Source organism: Nyctereutes procyonoides, unplaced genomic scaffold (assembly GCF_905146905.1).
Source record: "Nyctereutes procyonoides isolate TBG_1078 unplaced genomic scaffold, NYPRO_anot_genome, whole genome shotgun sequence".
In the NCBI taxonomy this organism is placed as follows: domain Eukaryota; kingdom Metazoa; phylum Chordata; class Mammalia; order Carnivora; family Canidae; genus Nyctereutes; species Nyctereutes procyonoides.
The window spans coordinates 13,473,581-13,489,596 of NW_026575024.1; the positions used below are offsets into that span (position 1 = coordinate 13,473,581).

The window sequence follows — 16,016 nt, forward strand, 5'->3', positions numbered from 1 at the left end:
AGCTTAATGCATGAATACATGAGAAAGATCCAGAAAAATGGAGTGACTCCCGGAAATGGCCAAAGATATCTCCTTGGACGCACCATCTTCAGCTGAAGACAGAGGGTGTTGGGGGCAGGGAGTTATGGGAGGTCACCAGGAAAAGCACAAGAACAAGAGTTAGGTTGTTATGCAGATTTAAGTCGTCTTCTCCTTGAATAAGAGTTTCTAGTTTATTCCCCTTTTCCTGGTACAGCTGGGGATATATTCTTACAAATGGAGATTTTCCTTACACATGTAAATGTATCTTACAAAAGGCTAATTTCTACCTGGTGTTTTCAGAGCTACTCCTGCATTTGCAGTTTCTTAAAAATAACCAGCCTGAATTAATCCTGGTGCTCCAGAGATGGGTTTTGGGGTGGCAAATCCCGCTCCCCTGCGGTACCAGGGTGGGGTTGACTTTCTGGGACTTGGCCATCCTAGCAGAGCTTCCCTTATCTCTTTTCCTCTTTTCCCTGTACTTGGCTTCTTGCTCTTCTCTGCTTTACTCTGCCTTTAAGAGATTTTCAAGGTTAGATTTAATTACCTTGATGGTTAAAGAATAATAGAGACCTTGGCAAATGGGGAATTTTGCCTTCTATCCGTGGAGGGTGGGCAGCTTGGAGGATTGTTTCATGTGGAAATAGAGACCCTAAGTGGCCAGATCATCTGCTCTCTGTTGTTTAAGAGAAGCTAGTAATCTGGATTTATTCTAGGTACAATTTCTGCTAATTTAAAAAGTATCGCCTAGCTGGAAGTGGGCTGAATTCAGTTTGAGGTCCTTCGTTGGACCACCACTGGCCCAGGCCATGGTTGTAGGCTGATGTTCTGGCCATTGCTCCCCATCTAGGTCACTGGATCATCATATCAGTTGTCACTAGGGCCCCCTTCCTAATAAGGTGACTTGGTTTTGTCCTTCATCTCTTTAGCCACCTCCAGGAACCCCCTATCTCCACACAGCAGTTGGGGGAATGTCATTCAAACTAGGTTGCTATTTCTTGGGTTGGGACCAGACACACTAGTTGGTGGGAATCGTTTGAGGAAATGTGTACATTTAAAATCTAGACTTCTGTCGAGCCTGGTGAGGTAGAGACCATACAGAGCAGACTCACGGCTAAGAGCTGGATGGAAAGAAGGTGAACCTACCAAGTCCACACTGCTGCACTCATTTAGAGACGTGCTTGTGCTCTGCTCCCCTTGAGTCCTTGCCTCGTATTGTGGGGACAGAATCAGAGCATCCCAGTGAGAATTCAGGGAGGGGTTGAAAAGAGATCCTCAGGCTTTTTTTTTTTTTTTAAATAATTTATTTATTTGACAGAGCACAGACAGAGGGAGCAGCAGACTGGGAGAGGGAGAAGCAGATTCCCCGCTGAGCAGGGAGACTGATGTGGGGCTAGAGCCCAGGATCCGGGGATCATGACCTGAGCTGAAGGCAGAGGGTCAACCGACTGAGCCACCCAGGTGCCCTATCCTCAGGCTTAAAATGGTCTGTGGAGAAAAAGGGCAGAGAATCAGGACTAAAAAATTTGGTTAAATGGTCATCATGGTGGGTGGTCTCCCAGTGGGGAGCTTGTTTTCCCTGGAGAAAGACATTACCCCTCTTTAACTCTAGGTGACTCTGAGACAATAGCTCTCTGCAAGAAGAATGCAGAGCTGGAAAATAGGTGGCTTGTGAAAACCTCCGGAGTTTCCCCCTATGGTTTCTCAGTAATTGTGTTTAGCTGCAAGGCCCCATCCTGCTCGGGAAATAAATCCTTACTTAATCCCCTCCTTCTGGGGAAATGGGCTCTTTAGGCAAGAAACTGGAATGGCCGAGTACCTGTTGAGAAGGGAATTTCCTCTCTAGGGTTCTGGTTTCTCTCTTTCGGACCCTGAAATGGCCACGGCCTCTTTTGTGTCCTCTTCCCCATTAACTTTATACCCCTCCTGCCTTCTTGGATTGCTGGGTGAAATTCGTAGACCGGAAACAGGGAAGGGGAGCTTCTGGTGAGTCAGGTCTGCTGGCACACCTTCGACCTTAGCTAACCCTTGTTGCTCATTTACCTTGTCAGATGTGTGTCCTTGGGGACACCTCTGAGCCACGCATTGGTCTATGGCAAAGAGAGACAGAAAAACAGAGATTGAGCTCACACTTCGGTGGAGACACAAAAAAAAATCAGTGAATTAGCAAAAGAAGAAAATAATTTTTGATAATTTTCAGTGAGAGATGACTGCAGTGAAGACAGCAGGAACAGCAACACACAAATGTGCGCGTGCGCACACACACACAGATACACACAACCAGACCCACCCTTCAAGATGATAAGGGGGCTGGAGGCTGGAGGGTGATGTTTGAGCCAAGAGCAGTAGTTGCCAGGTATGGGAGGATTAGGCATTGAACATTCTAGATGGAAGTGTCAGCAAGTATACATGAGCTTGGCTTGTGTGTAGCCATTGTGGTTACGGTTCGGTGGAAGGGGGAGAAAAGGAGAAAAGACCTATCATGTGTGGGGGCATGGTAGGTCTGGACAAGCTATCGAGTGTGTAGAATAAGCCCCTCAAATTTTAAGCAGGGGCTGCATGTCTTACCTAGGTTTGAAGAAGGCTGCTGTCAAGGGGCAAGTGAATAGTCCTGGTGCTTTGGCTTAAGGTGGGCAGCTGTGAAGGTAGGACTGAACAAGATAGGGCAGATGATGGGCAGGGAAGGAACACCTCTCTGCAGAGTGCTTGCTCTGTGCCAGGCACCACGTAGGCTCTAACCCTGCAAGGTTGGGCATCCTTAATACATTCTGCAGGTTGCTAGGAATCAGGCCAGTTTCGAGACCCTCATTTGAGGAAGGCTGAGAAGGAGGAGTCTGGGGGAAGAGGTTCTGTCCGGAAGCATGGGGTGGGGTCCTGAGGGCCACCTAGACTGTTCTGCTTTTATCTGGGAGGAAATTCTGAGCCATGCAGGGATTTTGAGCCTGGCTTGGCTGAACCTGTGTCAGCCTGAGGACTTGCTGGGAAAGTTTGTGTCTTCAGTGAAACTTTTTTTCCCCCCCAGGAACAGTCAGGGAAGAGCTAGTCTGGTGCACATGTAGGTGAAGGTGCGAAAAGACTTGGGGAGACTGTGTTGAGCTTTCACGATAACACGTGAGATGTGTTTGTGTGGCATGTGTTGTCTCATTGAATTCTAATAACCCTTTCAGGAAGGTTCTAGTAATCGTAGCTGAATTTAACTTAGGCTCAAAGAGACTTGCCAGAGGATACACAGCTGGCAGGTGGCAGTGCTTGGAGTCAGACCTAGTGGTACGGCTGATTAGCCCGCACACTGCACAATAGTGCCAGGTTGACATTGGCCCACAGCAAGCACACCCTCGGTGATAAGAGAATTACAAGGTGGTATTGACAGCCCTAGGGAACTAGGGAACCAGTCCACTGACTGGTGCAGTTAAGAGCTTTGGGGTGGGAACCAGCTGCAGTGGAACTGCCAGCACCACATGCTGAATTGGGGTGCATGCATTTGAGCACATAAATGACTTTGTTTCTTGGAATTGCATCCATCAAATGGCTGCAAAAACATCATCCCTCCCCAGAAGGGATTCTAAAGAGGATAATCAAATCGCATCTTAAGAAATAGTAGGTGTGAATTGCACAAGCCCTGTTTGAGAAAAAGCACTGTTTCTCTTACCAGCTCTGCCCTTTCTCCTGACTTGAGTTGTTCAGAAACTCCTGCTATTTTTCCTGGTCAGTGTGTAATCGATCAGTTTCACATTCTCTGTAGAATATATTCTATATTCATCCTCTGTTGACCAGCCGGTTCATCGTGGGCCTCTTTTTTTCTCTGGGCCTCAGTTTCTTTCTTTTTTTAAAAGATTTTATTGGAATAAAATAAATAATTCACGAGAGACACAGAAAGCAAGCGAGCGAGCAAGAGGCAGAGACACAGGCAGAGGGAGAAGCAGGCTCTATGTAGGGAGTCTGACGTGGGACTCGATTCCAGGTCTCCAGGATCAGGCCCTGGGCTCAAGGTGGTGCTAAACCGCTGAGCCACCTGGGCTGCCCTGGGCCTCAGTTTATCAGTAAAATGGGACTACTTAGTATCTACCTTCTTGTAGAACCTTGGTGAGGAGTGAATAAATTGATCACTTGCATTTAGAACAGTGCCTCAGAGATAAGTGGTCAGCCAAGGGCAGCTACTATTATTATATGTTTCTCTGGCTGTCTTTCCTCCAGGGTGGGGACCTTCCCCTGACAGTTCCCTGGGTAGGCTAGATGTCTAGTAGCTAGTTGCTCAGTGACTTTGTCGACGCTCCGGTTCTTGTTTTCTTCTGTTTGAAATGTGCAGTCAGGGCCACCAGGTGAAGTATTAGGCATTATTTTCCTTTTTAATAGATACAGATGCCTCCGTGGGTGGTGTATTTACACAAGGTCGGACTTGCCTGGCAGCTCACTGGAAGCTTCTTGACACCAGGATTTCTCAACCCCGGCTTTATTGACATTTTTGGGCCTGATCATTGTGGGGCTGTTCTGTGCACTGTAGGGTCAGCAGCATGCCTGGCTCCCACCACCTTCCTTTTTCTAGTTGTGGCAACCAAAAAACTGTTTCTTGACATTGCCGAGCGTCTCCTGGGGAGACCCTGTGAGAATCATGGCTTTCTGCTGTTCTAAACACCCGAGCCCCCTGCAAGTGTCACCTGATGAATGCTGGGCCAGCCCTGAGCGCCTTCTGCGTGCTGGGTGCTGGAGGTGCAGATGCAGCCCCTGGCATGTAGTGAGAGCTCCGGTTTTCTCGTAGCCACTTAAAAATATTTTAAAGAGTTAAATACCCGAACGCCGTCAGAAGGAACTGAAGGAGGAGTCGGGAGTGTTTCCTGATTTCCTGGGTGTTTCTCCAGGCCTCTGCAAACCCAGAGCCTAGACAGCCCCAATTTCTTTCCCTCAGGTCTATTTCTGGCCAAAATTTTTTCACTTAGGTTTTGTTCTGTGCCAGCACATAAAGATGAGATTTCTTCTTCATCCCATTTTATGGCTGCATGAGCGTTTTTTTTGCATTTCAGCCTCCTGGTGCTGACACTGAAGTTGCTTCTTCCATCTTTGACTTCCATAGGACGTGCTGTCTTGGCTGTGCCAGTGGGCTGTCCTGTACATTCCTGAGCTGGGGAGCAGGGAGTGGGTGGGCGCACTGATACCCAGGTGACCTTCCCTACAATAAGATGCAACCTGGTCTGAAATCATTGCTTTGTCAAAGGACCACAATGAGCTGACTCTAGAGGGCCTGTCCCCCTCTCCCTCCCCAGTGTCCTAGCACTTTTCATCTTCATCAAGGTGACTACCCGAGAGGCCCCACACCCAGGCCAGCCCAGGGCAGTGTGGGGAGCATCGCCTGGTTACCAGCAGCTCCCTTTTCTTCATTTGAGCCTCTTTATTTCCCCTTCCTTCCTCTAAGCCCGCTAGTCCTTATTGGCTGCCCCGAGGCAGTCACCCTTTTATTTCTGAGTTGGCTCTCTGATGGCCACAGTCCCGGTCCCCCTCCCCCCCTTTGCAAGCCACCCACCAGCACCTGAGCTTTCCAGAACCTGAGCTGGGCCCAGGGATGGGAGGGACTGGGCTCAGCCTGGATAAATAATGCAAATAGTTTCCTCCACAGGGACCCACTCCTCCCGCGAGCCCTCCCCGCGAGCCCTCCCCGCGCAGCAAAGGCCAAAGGCAACCGGTTCCTCCACACTGTCTTTGTGGTGACTTGGCATAGCTGACGGGCCCCCGAGACGCACACACGTTGGGCGCACGCAGCCTTTTGGGCCTGGGCCTGCTCAGGCGGTGGGTGGAGTGCCGTGGTTTCTGGCCTGGGGTTGGGCCCTGCCTCCCCTTGCTTTTGTGAAATTTGAAAGAGCTTGGCATTCTTGAACCAGGAAATTCCTGTTGAGATGTTGTCCTTTTTCCAGAAGGCCTCATCCCCCTGGAGGAGGAGAAGGGGGCTGGGTGGTTGCAACCTCCTCTAGTTGTTGAGGGCAACACAGTTGAATTCATTTGTAAATCAGCCTCTTTTCCCTGGATTGAGGCAATTTCTGTCCTGCCTTTGGAGTTTGGAGGTTCACCTTTTCCATGGGAATGCTGTTGAGTCGCCTCAGTCCGCCTGATTTTCAGGGAGGGACCTTCAGAGGGAGAAATGCACCGACACGTAGCGGGAATATGGCTTTCTAAGGAGAGGCATATCGGAAGTAAGGTTAATTTAATTTGAAAATTATTAGAAAAGAAAAAAAGCTCAAAACCCCTTCACATCGCAAACCAGCACACTCCCTTCTGGACTTCTCACACCAGCCTGCAGGACAAGGGCAGTTTGTTGCGTTTATTCACATCCGGTGAAGCAAATGGCTCTTCAGTGCAGTGTGCTGAGGCTTCGCCGGGCTGCTGGCTGTCGAGGGTGATAAATTAGAGCCGGGAGCCTGGGGACATGGAGGCGCGTCCCCTGCCTCAGACTGCCCGACTGCAGAGAGGTGAGGGTGACCCTCCCGAGCCGGGCCACCTAGTGCATACAAGACAGGGGCTGGCCTGGTAAGTGGTGACTCTTAGCCTGTCCTCTTTGCTGCTTCCTCCTCCCCCTGGGAGAGGCTGCTGAGGATCCGGAAGCAGGAATGTCTGCCGGGTGAGAGCCTCAGTTCTCTTTCAAAGAGAGGGGAGGCCCTGTGAGCAGCAGAGCTTTCTCAATGGCAGGTAAGCGCCCCTTTTCAGGGTTACCTGCCCCTCGCTTGCTTTGCCTCCGAGGTGCTCGGGAATCCTAGAACAGTGACATTTTTCCCCCCAAGTTGAGAATGACCCTTTTGTTCCACAGCCTTATTTCCATACCAGACCTTTTCGTGGTCTGGGTGAGAAGTTCACCTTCTCAGGCAGGGAGGCCCCTGACAAGGCTGGCTTTTCTGGAGGAGGCTGCGGCAGGCCCCTCGGGTGGGCTGCAGCCTGTCCTCGGGGTGGTGTGGTTCTAGACGGTCAGCGTGTGCCCAGATCATTTCTTTTCGCTCATGTGTTCCTCATGGCTTGGGTATTATCTGCTGGAAGAAAAAATCCTGCCCCCTTCTCAGCCCCATGCCTTTGCTCCCCCATTCTCATTTCTGCTCTGGGCCTGAGGGAAATTCCAGGCTCTGGTTTCATGATGATGTCCTTACTGGCAGGCGAGGGCCCTCTGATTCCCGGGGAGGGAGGCCTGTGTGGGTACCTGCTTGTGCCTTTGGACAGCACGTTGAGATGATTAACCAGGCTGCGCTCTGCTGCTCCTAGGAGAGTGGCGAGTGGTCCTGTTTGAAGGAGGCTATGGCGTGGGCTGGCAGTGACCGTGAGTGCTGTGTGCCACTGCCCTGGAGCCCCAGCCAGCGCAGGCCCCTGCTGCCCACCGTGCCTTCATTCGCAGTGATGGGAGGCAAGCCGGACTGCTCACAGTCTGAAATGCAGAAGTCCTGTCTCGAGCTCATTCCTGTCTCCATGTTATATGGGCCGGCCGCCGTTTCCATAACTCTGACCTTAAGAAGGCTCCTCTGAGAAAACTAGGCCTGATTTTGCAACGGAGGCATGGGGAAGGAAGAGGGATAGGAGGAGGAGGTGGAGGAGGAGGAGGAGGGATGATTGTGGGCTTGGAAAAACAGCTATGATTTATGGAGCGCTTACTCTTTGTGGGCATTATGCTGAGAGCTTCCCATGACTGAACTCATTTAATCCTTTTGTAACTCCCCAAGGTACCCTGATCTCCATCCTGCAGAGGACGGAGGTACAGAGAGGTTAAGTAGCTTCCTTAAGCTGCACTGCACGGAGGTCCTAACCACTGTGACACCCTGCCTGTTTCATCTGTGACCTGGTTTATCAGCATATGTGCTCCAGCTTCTGTGCAGGGTGGCCAGCTTGTCCTGCATTGTTGTCAGACTGTCCGACTCTGGACAACCGGCAGTTGGCCACCCTATGTGATCCACGATGCCTGTCGGCTTGTTGATGGGGTTTCTTTTCATTCAGGCCCACAGGCTGGCCGTCCACAGCATTAAGGACATTTTAACACCCACAGAAACACACAGGGTGATACTTCTGGGGAAGTGCCCTTCTGTCCTGCTGGGGCCCTTTCCCTCTCCTAAGGAGACAATTCTCTGTCATGGTGTGTCATTTCCAAACTCTGGAGAATGTCGAAGGCCATGACTCAGGTGCCGGATGTGGGTGGGGGTGGGGTGCCTATGCTGGCCGAGTCTGGCAGGCTTGGATGGAGATTGGAAGGGAGCTTGGAGGATGTGTGTGTGGGTAACTGGGTGGCTCAGTGGTTGAGCGTCCACCTTTGGCTCAGGCCGTGATCCCACGGTCCTGTGATTGAGTCCCACATTGGGGTCCCCACAGGGAGCCTGCTTCTCCTTCTGCCTGCGTGTCTCTCTCTCTCTCTCTCTCTCTCCTCTCATGAATAAATAAAATCTTAAAAAAAAAAAAAGGGAGTGTGGGAGAGAGGCGTGGGAAGAGGAGATGACCAAGCAGGCCCCCTGCCCCCAGCCTGTTCTGTGGCACGGCCCATGTTCTGGTGCCACCATTGGAAGGTGAGTGTGCTTCCTGGGGAATACAGCGACCTCACCAACCCCCAGGCCATCATCTGTATTTCCGAGGGAAAAAGGCCAAATGAGAGTGTGCTCTTAAACATAGACCCTGTGTTATGTGGCCCTCTTGCTATAAAACTGAGGACAGTCCCCGGCCTGAGGCCATGTGTGAGCCTCCTAGTCACATGGCCTGGGTTCAGATCCCAGCCCTGCTACTTGTGTCATCTTGGGCAAGTGACTTAGACGGAAGTATACCAAAAGCACTTTGAACAGGGCCCCCGACATCGTATGTATTAAGAGAAAGCCTTAGCTGTTAATACTCGTGGCTTGGGAAAGCTAAGAGGCTGGGTTATCTTGAAGTTTGGTGTCCTTGAGGTCAGGGGACATCTAGGAAGGGCCGAGTGGGATTATTCCTGGTGGTTCACAAGACACGAGTTGGAGAAGGATCTCCTCACATGTTCCTAATACCCAGTAGGCCTTCCCGTATTATTAAGATTTCAGTGAAATGTCACAGGAGGGGAAAGTTCTGCTGTTTCCTGATCCATGCCAAGCTGTTCTCCTGCGTCACCGCTCTGTCCTTTGCTTGGAGGAGCTGTCCTCCCTTGCCCACGTTAACTCCTTCAAAACCAGACTTATTTTTCGGGGGAGATGGGAGTTAGGAGGCAGAGGGTCACTGGTGGGCTGATGCAGTAGTAGAATCGCAGGCCCCTGCTACACCACGGAGAGGACTTTCAGATCAAGAGTGAACCATTTCCCTGGTAATTCAGTCTACAGTGGCTGTTTGTCATCCTTCCAAGTTTATAGATGTGTTTAGCAATAAATTCTTGTCAGAATTAAATCATTAAAAAATGAAAAAAAGCTTGACTCAGCTTTCTTTCTGGATGAAATGGTTCTTAAGGCAGCCTTGTTGCCATGACTTCAGTGATGTCCACACCCACTATTCTGTCCCCACCTGAGGCCTGGGAGTGGGAAGGTCTTTTTTTTTTGTTTTTGTTTTTTTAGTGGGAAGGTTTTTAAGTCAGAATGCTCTCCTGCTCCCTCATGCTTTGGAAGGACTGTGAATCCAGTTGGCATTTCTCACTTTTCTCCTTAAGAGCCTCACTGAAAGCCTGTGCCTTTGACAGATGTGTCTGTTGCTTGGAACCTGTTAAACTACTGCCCCTTGGACACTGCCTCCAATCTCTCATTAACTCTAGAGGGAGTTGGTGTGTTGGTAGCCAGGAACAGAATTGGGGTTTTTGTGGTTTGCTGGGACTAGAAGGTTGGGGTCCTCTAAGGTACATACAGCCTTCTCTCCAATCCCTCTGTCTCTGAGCAGGACCCTGGTTTCCCCTTTGGTTTCCTGGCTTGGGTAAAATGCTGTCTGTGGCTTATATTGCTTATGTGTATATTTCTCTCTTTTCCTCGGAATAACGAATTTGAAAGTTCAGAAGACACCTTTAGATCCTGTTGTTCTGTAGTTTTAAATCTTTGGAGTTGATGACACCCTTGGCAAGGTGATGTAGGCATGGCCCTCTTCTCAGGAAATTGTGTCCTTGTACAGAACTGTGGCTTGTAGATTGTCGGTCCCTGAAGCACCTTCATGGATGCGAAATGAGAAATTCTGGTCTGTTCCTTTTATCCCTTCTCCTATTTTGCAGATGGAGCCTGACAAGTAGAGAGGCTGGCCTGGCATCTTCTCCTATTTAGCTGTTTTATTCTCTTGCCTTGCCTCCTTGCTCCATTCTGTCTTCACAGCTCCAGACCGAGCCCACAGGTGGCTGTGGGGCAGGAGAGCAGACAGGCTTCTCAGTGTAGAACGGAGTTCTCTACACTTGGGAACTGGGATTGCATCTCCTAAACACACATCCTGGAGGATCTGAAACCAGTGTGCATCCAAATTCTCTGGAGGGCTCCTTAAACCGCAGATCGCCAGGCTCTATTCTAGAGTTTCTGATTCTATAGCTCTGGGGTAGGGTCTGAGACTGTGCCTTTCTTAAAAATTCCCAGGTGGTGCCACTGCTGCTAGTGTGGAGACTGCTTTTTGGGATCCACCGTCCCAGGGCGTCTCAGTCACAGGTGGGTAACTTATGCTGTCCAGGGAGGGGCTGGTGTCCTTTCTGTCTCCTGGAGGCTGGCTAAGCGTTGGCGAGGCTCTGTTGATCATCTACCGTATTTCTGTATTCCAGCACAATGATTCTCCAGGAGGCTAGTCCCACCCCTCTGTGAATATTTGGGAAGTACGCGGGGGTGCTTTTTGTCATCAGTGTGTTTGGGAGCTCTGTTTGCAGCGAGTGGGAGTGTGCCCAGGTGTTCTTGCAATGAGGGAAGCTGTCCCTTCCAAAATATAGCGGGCTCCATTAAGAATCTTGGAAACACATGACTTGCTTGTTGTCCTGAAATGTTCCCTTAACTTTTCTGCTGGTGTGTCTTTGCTCCTGTACTTTCTTCTTTAAAAATCTACCCACAGGGGCGCCTGTGTGGCTCAGTGAGTTGGGCATCTGACTCTTGATTTTGGATCCGGTCATGATCTCATGGTCGTGAGATCGAGCCCCACATTGTGCTCCATGCTCAGCACAGGGTCTGGTTGGGGTTCTCACTCCCCCTCTCTCTGCCTCCCCTTTCTGCTGCCCTGCCACTGGTTGCGCTCTCTTTCTCTCAAATAAGTCTTTAAAAGAAATAAAATCTTTAAAAAAAAAATCTATCCACAAATAAAACATATAAATACCAAAAGCTTTGCCCAGTTGCTTTCAATTTTGGGCTGGCCAAGATGCCCTTTCTTCTGGGATGCATTTCCTTGGGGCCTCAAAAACACCTTTGTGGTTTTTTAGTTTTATTTTTTTTTAAAGATCTTATTTGTTTCTCTGAGAGAGAGGATGAACAAGGGGAGGGGCAGAGGGAGAGAAAGAGAAGTAGGATCCCTGCTGAGCAGGGAGCCTGACTCACTGGGCTCTATCTCAGGACCCTGAGATCATGACTGGAGCCCAAGGCAGATGCTTAACCGAAGGCAGATGTGTAACCGACTGAGCCACCCAGGTGCCCCAATTTTTTTACTTATATTTTAATAGGCTCCACACCCAGCTTGGAGTCCAACATAGGGCTTGAACTCACACGGCCCTGAGATCAAGACCGGAGTTGAAATCAAGAGTCGGATGTTAAGCAGCTGAGCCACCCAGGTGCCCCAACCAAAACACCTTTCTTAAACACACATACTCTGATCCTTGAGCAGAGTTATTTGGGGTTTATCAGCTCCACGTTGAACAACTCCCAGACTTGAGTCTTCCTGCCCTCCCCAAGCCTGTGGTAATTGGTCCCAAATTCGTCCATCTGGTGACATTGTTTATTCTGAACCAGGCCTTTGCCATTTGCTCATTACTGGGTTTGATTTGCACGTGCTGCTTTTTTACATGCAACTGAACCTCCCAAATACCTCACTTTAAATTTATTTTCATAAAGTCGTCTATGCTCCTGATAGATAAAGTACACAAGGGTACACAGTGAAAAATAATCCTTCCCCCACTGCCTGCATGTTTTCCTCCCCCGAGGCAGCCGATAGTCCCCGTAGAGAGCTTTTTAGTAGTTTTGTGTTCATCTGGGAATGTTCTAGGCTTGTGCCAACTTAGATATATAACATCATTTTTGGTGTGTGTGTGTGTTAATCTGTTAATGGTGCTCAATGTGTGTTGCTTTTTAAACCCGATACGACGTGTGGAGATAGTCATGCATCTGTTTGCATAGAGGTGCCTTCTTATTCTTCATGACCATAGAATATTCTGTATGAAGGGCGTCTGGCTGGCTCAGTTGATAGAGCATGCTCTACCATGTGGCTCTTGATCTCGGGGTTGTGAGTTCAAGCCCCACATTGGGCTTAGAGATTATGCAAAAAAAAATAAAAAAAGATTATTCCACTGTATGGCTATGGTATGTTATTAGATCACTCCTCAGTTTGTGGACATTTCAATCTTTTCCAGGTGTGGGTACAACACCCAGTACTTCATTTGAATCATCTTGGGGGTGCTTTGCTCCCTGTGACTCTTATCTGTAGCATGTGTTTCTAGGAGCAGATTATTGAGTCAAAGACAAGGTGGAGATGGAGAGTCTTCACTTATGAGGGTGGAGTGGGTTAAGGACCTCTGTTGGGTATGGGAGAGAGGAGATTCTCTCTAGGGGAACACCAGTCCCAGGCTGCACCTTTTTGGTGGATTTTCCTGCCTAACTAGCTGTGGTGTGCCTTTGGGTCATCCTTTGGGCTCTCTGCCTCCATTTTGAAGTCTGTGGGATGATCCAAGCTCTGGGGTTTCTTCTCCCTCAAGGTGCTTGCAGTTAGCATTTAATATCCTTTCGGGGCTATGGGTCAGTGCAGCGCCTGCAGCACTTGCTCAGGATTTTTCTGAAATTGCCTGGTGAGACTGGATCAGCCTTTGCAGAAGTCCTTCACTGTCTCCTTTAATGAATGTCCTGGAAGATGCTCTGACTTTCAGTTGGAGGGAAACCCCTAGGAGGCCTTGCGTGTGTCTGTACCAAACCATGTTCACTTGCCCCAGTGGCCCCTGTCCACACATGGAGGTTGGTGGCGCACGGTGTGTCCTGCGTGCTGGGGCTTGCCAACAAGTTAAAAACAGTGGGGAGGAGCATCGTCAGGTTAGCATTGGGGATAGTTGTCCTTCTGGATTTCACATCTCACCCCATCACCTTTGCTTTTACATAGCTGTCTTTCCTCGGGACTGTAACTTCTCTTTCTCAGAATGTAAGGCACACCACGCTGTGTCATTATTTCATCCCTACGCTAATGAGATAGCCACCGGGCATGGAACGGATCCAAGGCCTTGCAGGTGAAGGCTGGGTGGTGGTGGAAGTGTCTGTGTTTAAATGAGATGCTAGAAGAGTCAGCATGGGAAGGAGTGAATCAGTTGGGAGGCAGGGGGCTGGCATGTCTCAGGTGAGAATCAGTGAGAATGTCATTTGTGTCTGTCCCTTTGGAAAAGAAGTCACAAGCACAACACAGTGAATGTTGTCATCTTCCACAAAGAAGTATGTGTGCCTTCCTTCGGTTGCTTGAAGTGTGTGGCCTTTTTGGCCTGTTTCTCATGGTTTCCTGCTGTTGCCATCAAGCATGGGTATGGAGAAGAAATAGTTCTTTGGGATAAGGACGGTACTGGTATCTGTATGACACAACTCATGGTGGCTGAGTCATAACCAGGTCAACTGGGACACAGGAGAGAAGGGTGGGAATATTGGCAAATGGAGAGCACATTTCCAACTAAAAAATGGCTCAGTGGTTGGTATTCAGATCTGTCTGATGCCATAAGGCCACGCAGGCTCAGATTTGTGGTGTGTTTTGTTTTCTGTTTGTTTTTTAAGAGAAGCCAGAAGTCCAGATTATGTGAAGCATCTCAATTTTTATTTTCTGGCAGTGAATTAAAACTTTAACAAAAGTGGTGTTAGGCTGAAGAGAGAGTGTCTGACCTTTGAGACAGTTAACTGAAGAGATGGGGTGAGTGGATTTCCTGAAGGATCAACACTACAGTGGCATCGGGCCCGGGGACAGAATGCGTTGTGTCACACACACACACACCCTCCCTGGGGGAGCCTAGGCCTCCCTGACTGCTTTAAAATATGTGGTCCTGTGTGTCTCTTTCAGATCCTGGCTCCACAGAGAGAACAGCCCAGAAAAGAAAGTTTCCCAGCCCTCCGCATTCTTCCAATGGCCACTCGCCACAGGACACATCCACAAGCCCCATTAAAAAGAAAAAGAAACCCGGCTTACTGAACAATAATAATAAGGAGCAGGTAAAGGGCCACTGGGGATGGTGCCCACACCAGCAGGATGAAGGCTGTAGTGAGCAGCGCTGCAGCTTTCTGGGTGTTTCTGACAGCCGGTGTTCTTGGCATTTAGCAAGCTGCCTTGTTCCAGCTGTCATTTGTATAGGACAAGAAGGGCAGCTCAAAATGAGTCTAGAAATTTCCAGTGGCTTTTTAGATCTGTTTTGGGGGACAGAGCAATGATCCAGAAGAGCTGAGGATACCGTGCTGTAGGATTTGGGGATTTTCCTTGGTTTTCTTTTTTTCCCACTCTAGGGCGGTTTCCCCAAGTGGCCTGTGTTTTTCCTGCTAGGCCATGCCAGTAAGATGGTTCTGAGCTCTGCCTGGAGGTGGTTGCGTGATGGAGGCAGGCTCCCTCCTGGTCTCAGCTTTCTCATCTGTAAAATAATGTGGTAACACAGCTGCCAACTCTACCTATTGCCCACTGTCCTCTTCCATAATTGGTCACCCTTTTGTCTCATTGTGCATAGACCCTGGGGCTATGGGTGTCTTCTTGACTCCCATCCTCCTCCTGCAGCCAGGACCTGTCAACTAGATAAGGAAAATCCATTAGCCATCTGAGCTCTTAAGAAACCCAGCTTTAAAATTCTGTGATGCAGGCTAGATAGATTCTCTTCTGATTTGAAGAGGAGAGATGCTTTAGTGGACTGTGAGGTCAGATCTCCTGGCATTGGAGGAAACAGGATGCCCCAGTGGTTCTGCTAGCATTTCAGTAGAGATTCCTTGGGATGCATTCATCCATCTTTTGTGTTATGGAGTGCCGAAGTGGGCCCTGGGGATTGGAGGTGGAATAACACAAGGTTGTCGCTTTCATGGGAAGAAACCTAGCAACGGTTAAATGCTCAGAACTGGGAGAGGGGTGCATTTCTGCACACTAATCTATTTCCATTCTCAAAATTATATAGCGAGATGCCAGCACTGCCTTGGCTGTGTGGCTGTGGGCAAGTTAACCTCTTTTTGCCTATTTTGCTCATCTACTGAAACGGGAATAATAGTCCCACTACTAATTTCACAGGGTTGGGGTGGTAAACCGAGCTACATGATGTCAGTCATAATAATAAAAAATTAGGCCAGGCTCCACACTAAGTGGAATAATCACAAAAACTATGTGTGAAATAATGAAATGACAGCTATAGAAGTGTTCTAGATCTGTGCTGTTTGAGATGATAGCTACAAGCCACATGTGGCCATTGAGCACCTGCAAATGGCAAAGGGGTTGAGTTGTGGTTTTTTGAGCCAAAATTTCTAAAGTTTTTATTTATTTATTTATTATTTATTTATTTATTCATTCATTTATTTATTTATTTATTTATTTATTTATTTATTCATTCATTCATTATTTACTTATTTATTTATTTATTTATTTAATATATATTTATATATATATATATATATATTTTTATTTATGATAGTCACACACAGAGAGAGAGAGGCAGGGACACAGGCAGAGGGAGAAGCAGGCTCCATGCACCGGGAGCCTGACGTGGGATTCGATCCCAGGTCTCCAGGATCGCGCCCTGGGCCAAAGGCAGGTGCTAAACCGCTGCGCCACCCAGGGATCCCCTAAAGTTTTTATTTAGATTTCAATTAGTTAACATACAGGGTAATATTAGTTTCAGGTGTACAATATACTGGTTGAACACTTCCATACAATACCCCGTGCCCATCACAGGAAGTGGTCTC

The 16,016-nt window shown here is 48.8% G+C and overlaps 1 protein-coding gene across 16 annotated transcripts in view; it reads left to right on the plus strand.

Annotated features, from left to right (window-relative positions):
• Positions 1-16,016, plus strand: part of ZMYND8 (zinc finger MYND-type containing 8) — a 127,172-nt gene that overhangs the window by 23,456 nt on the left and 87,700 nt on the right. For 12 of the 16 annotated variants that reach the window (XM_055345635.1, XM_055345629.1, XM_055345707.1 and 9 more), the window contains one exon: positions 14,152-14,300. The exons of 1 other annotated variant lie outside the window; for it this stretch is intronic. In XM_055345635.1, the coding sequence (XP_055201610.1) occupies positions 14,152-14,300 (149 nt within the window). 3 more of the 16 variants (XM_055345646.1, XM_055345703.1, XM_055345697.1) reach the window with 3 other exon arrangements.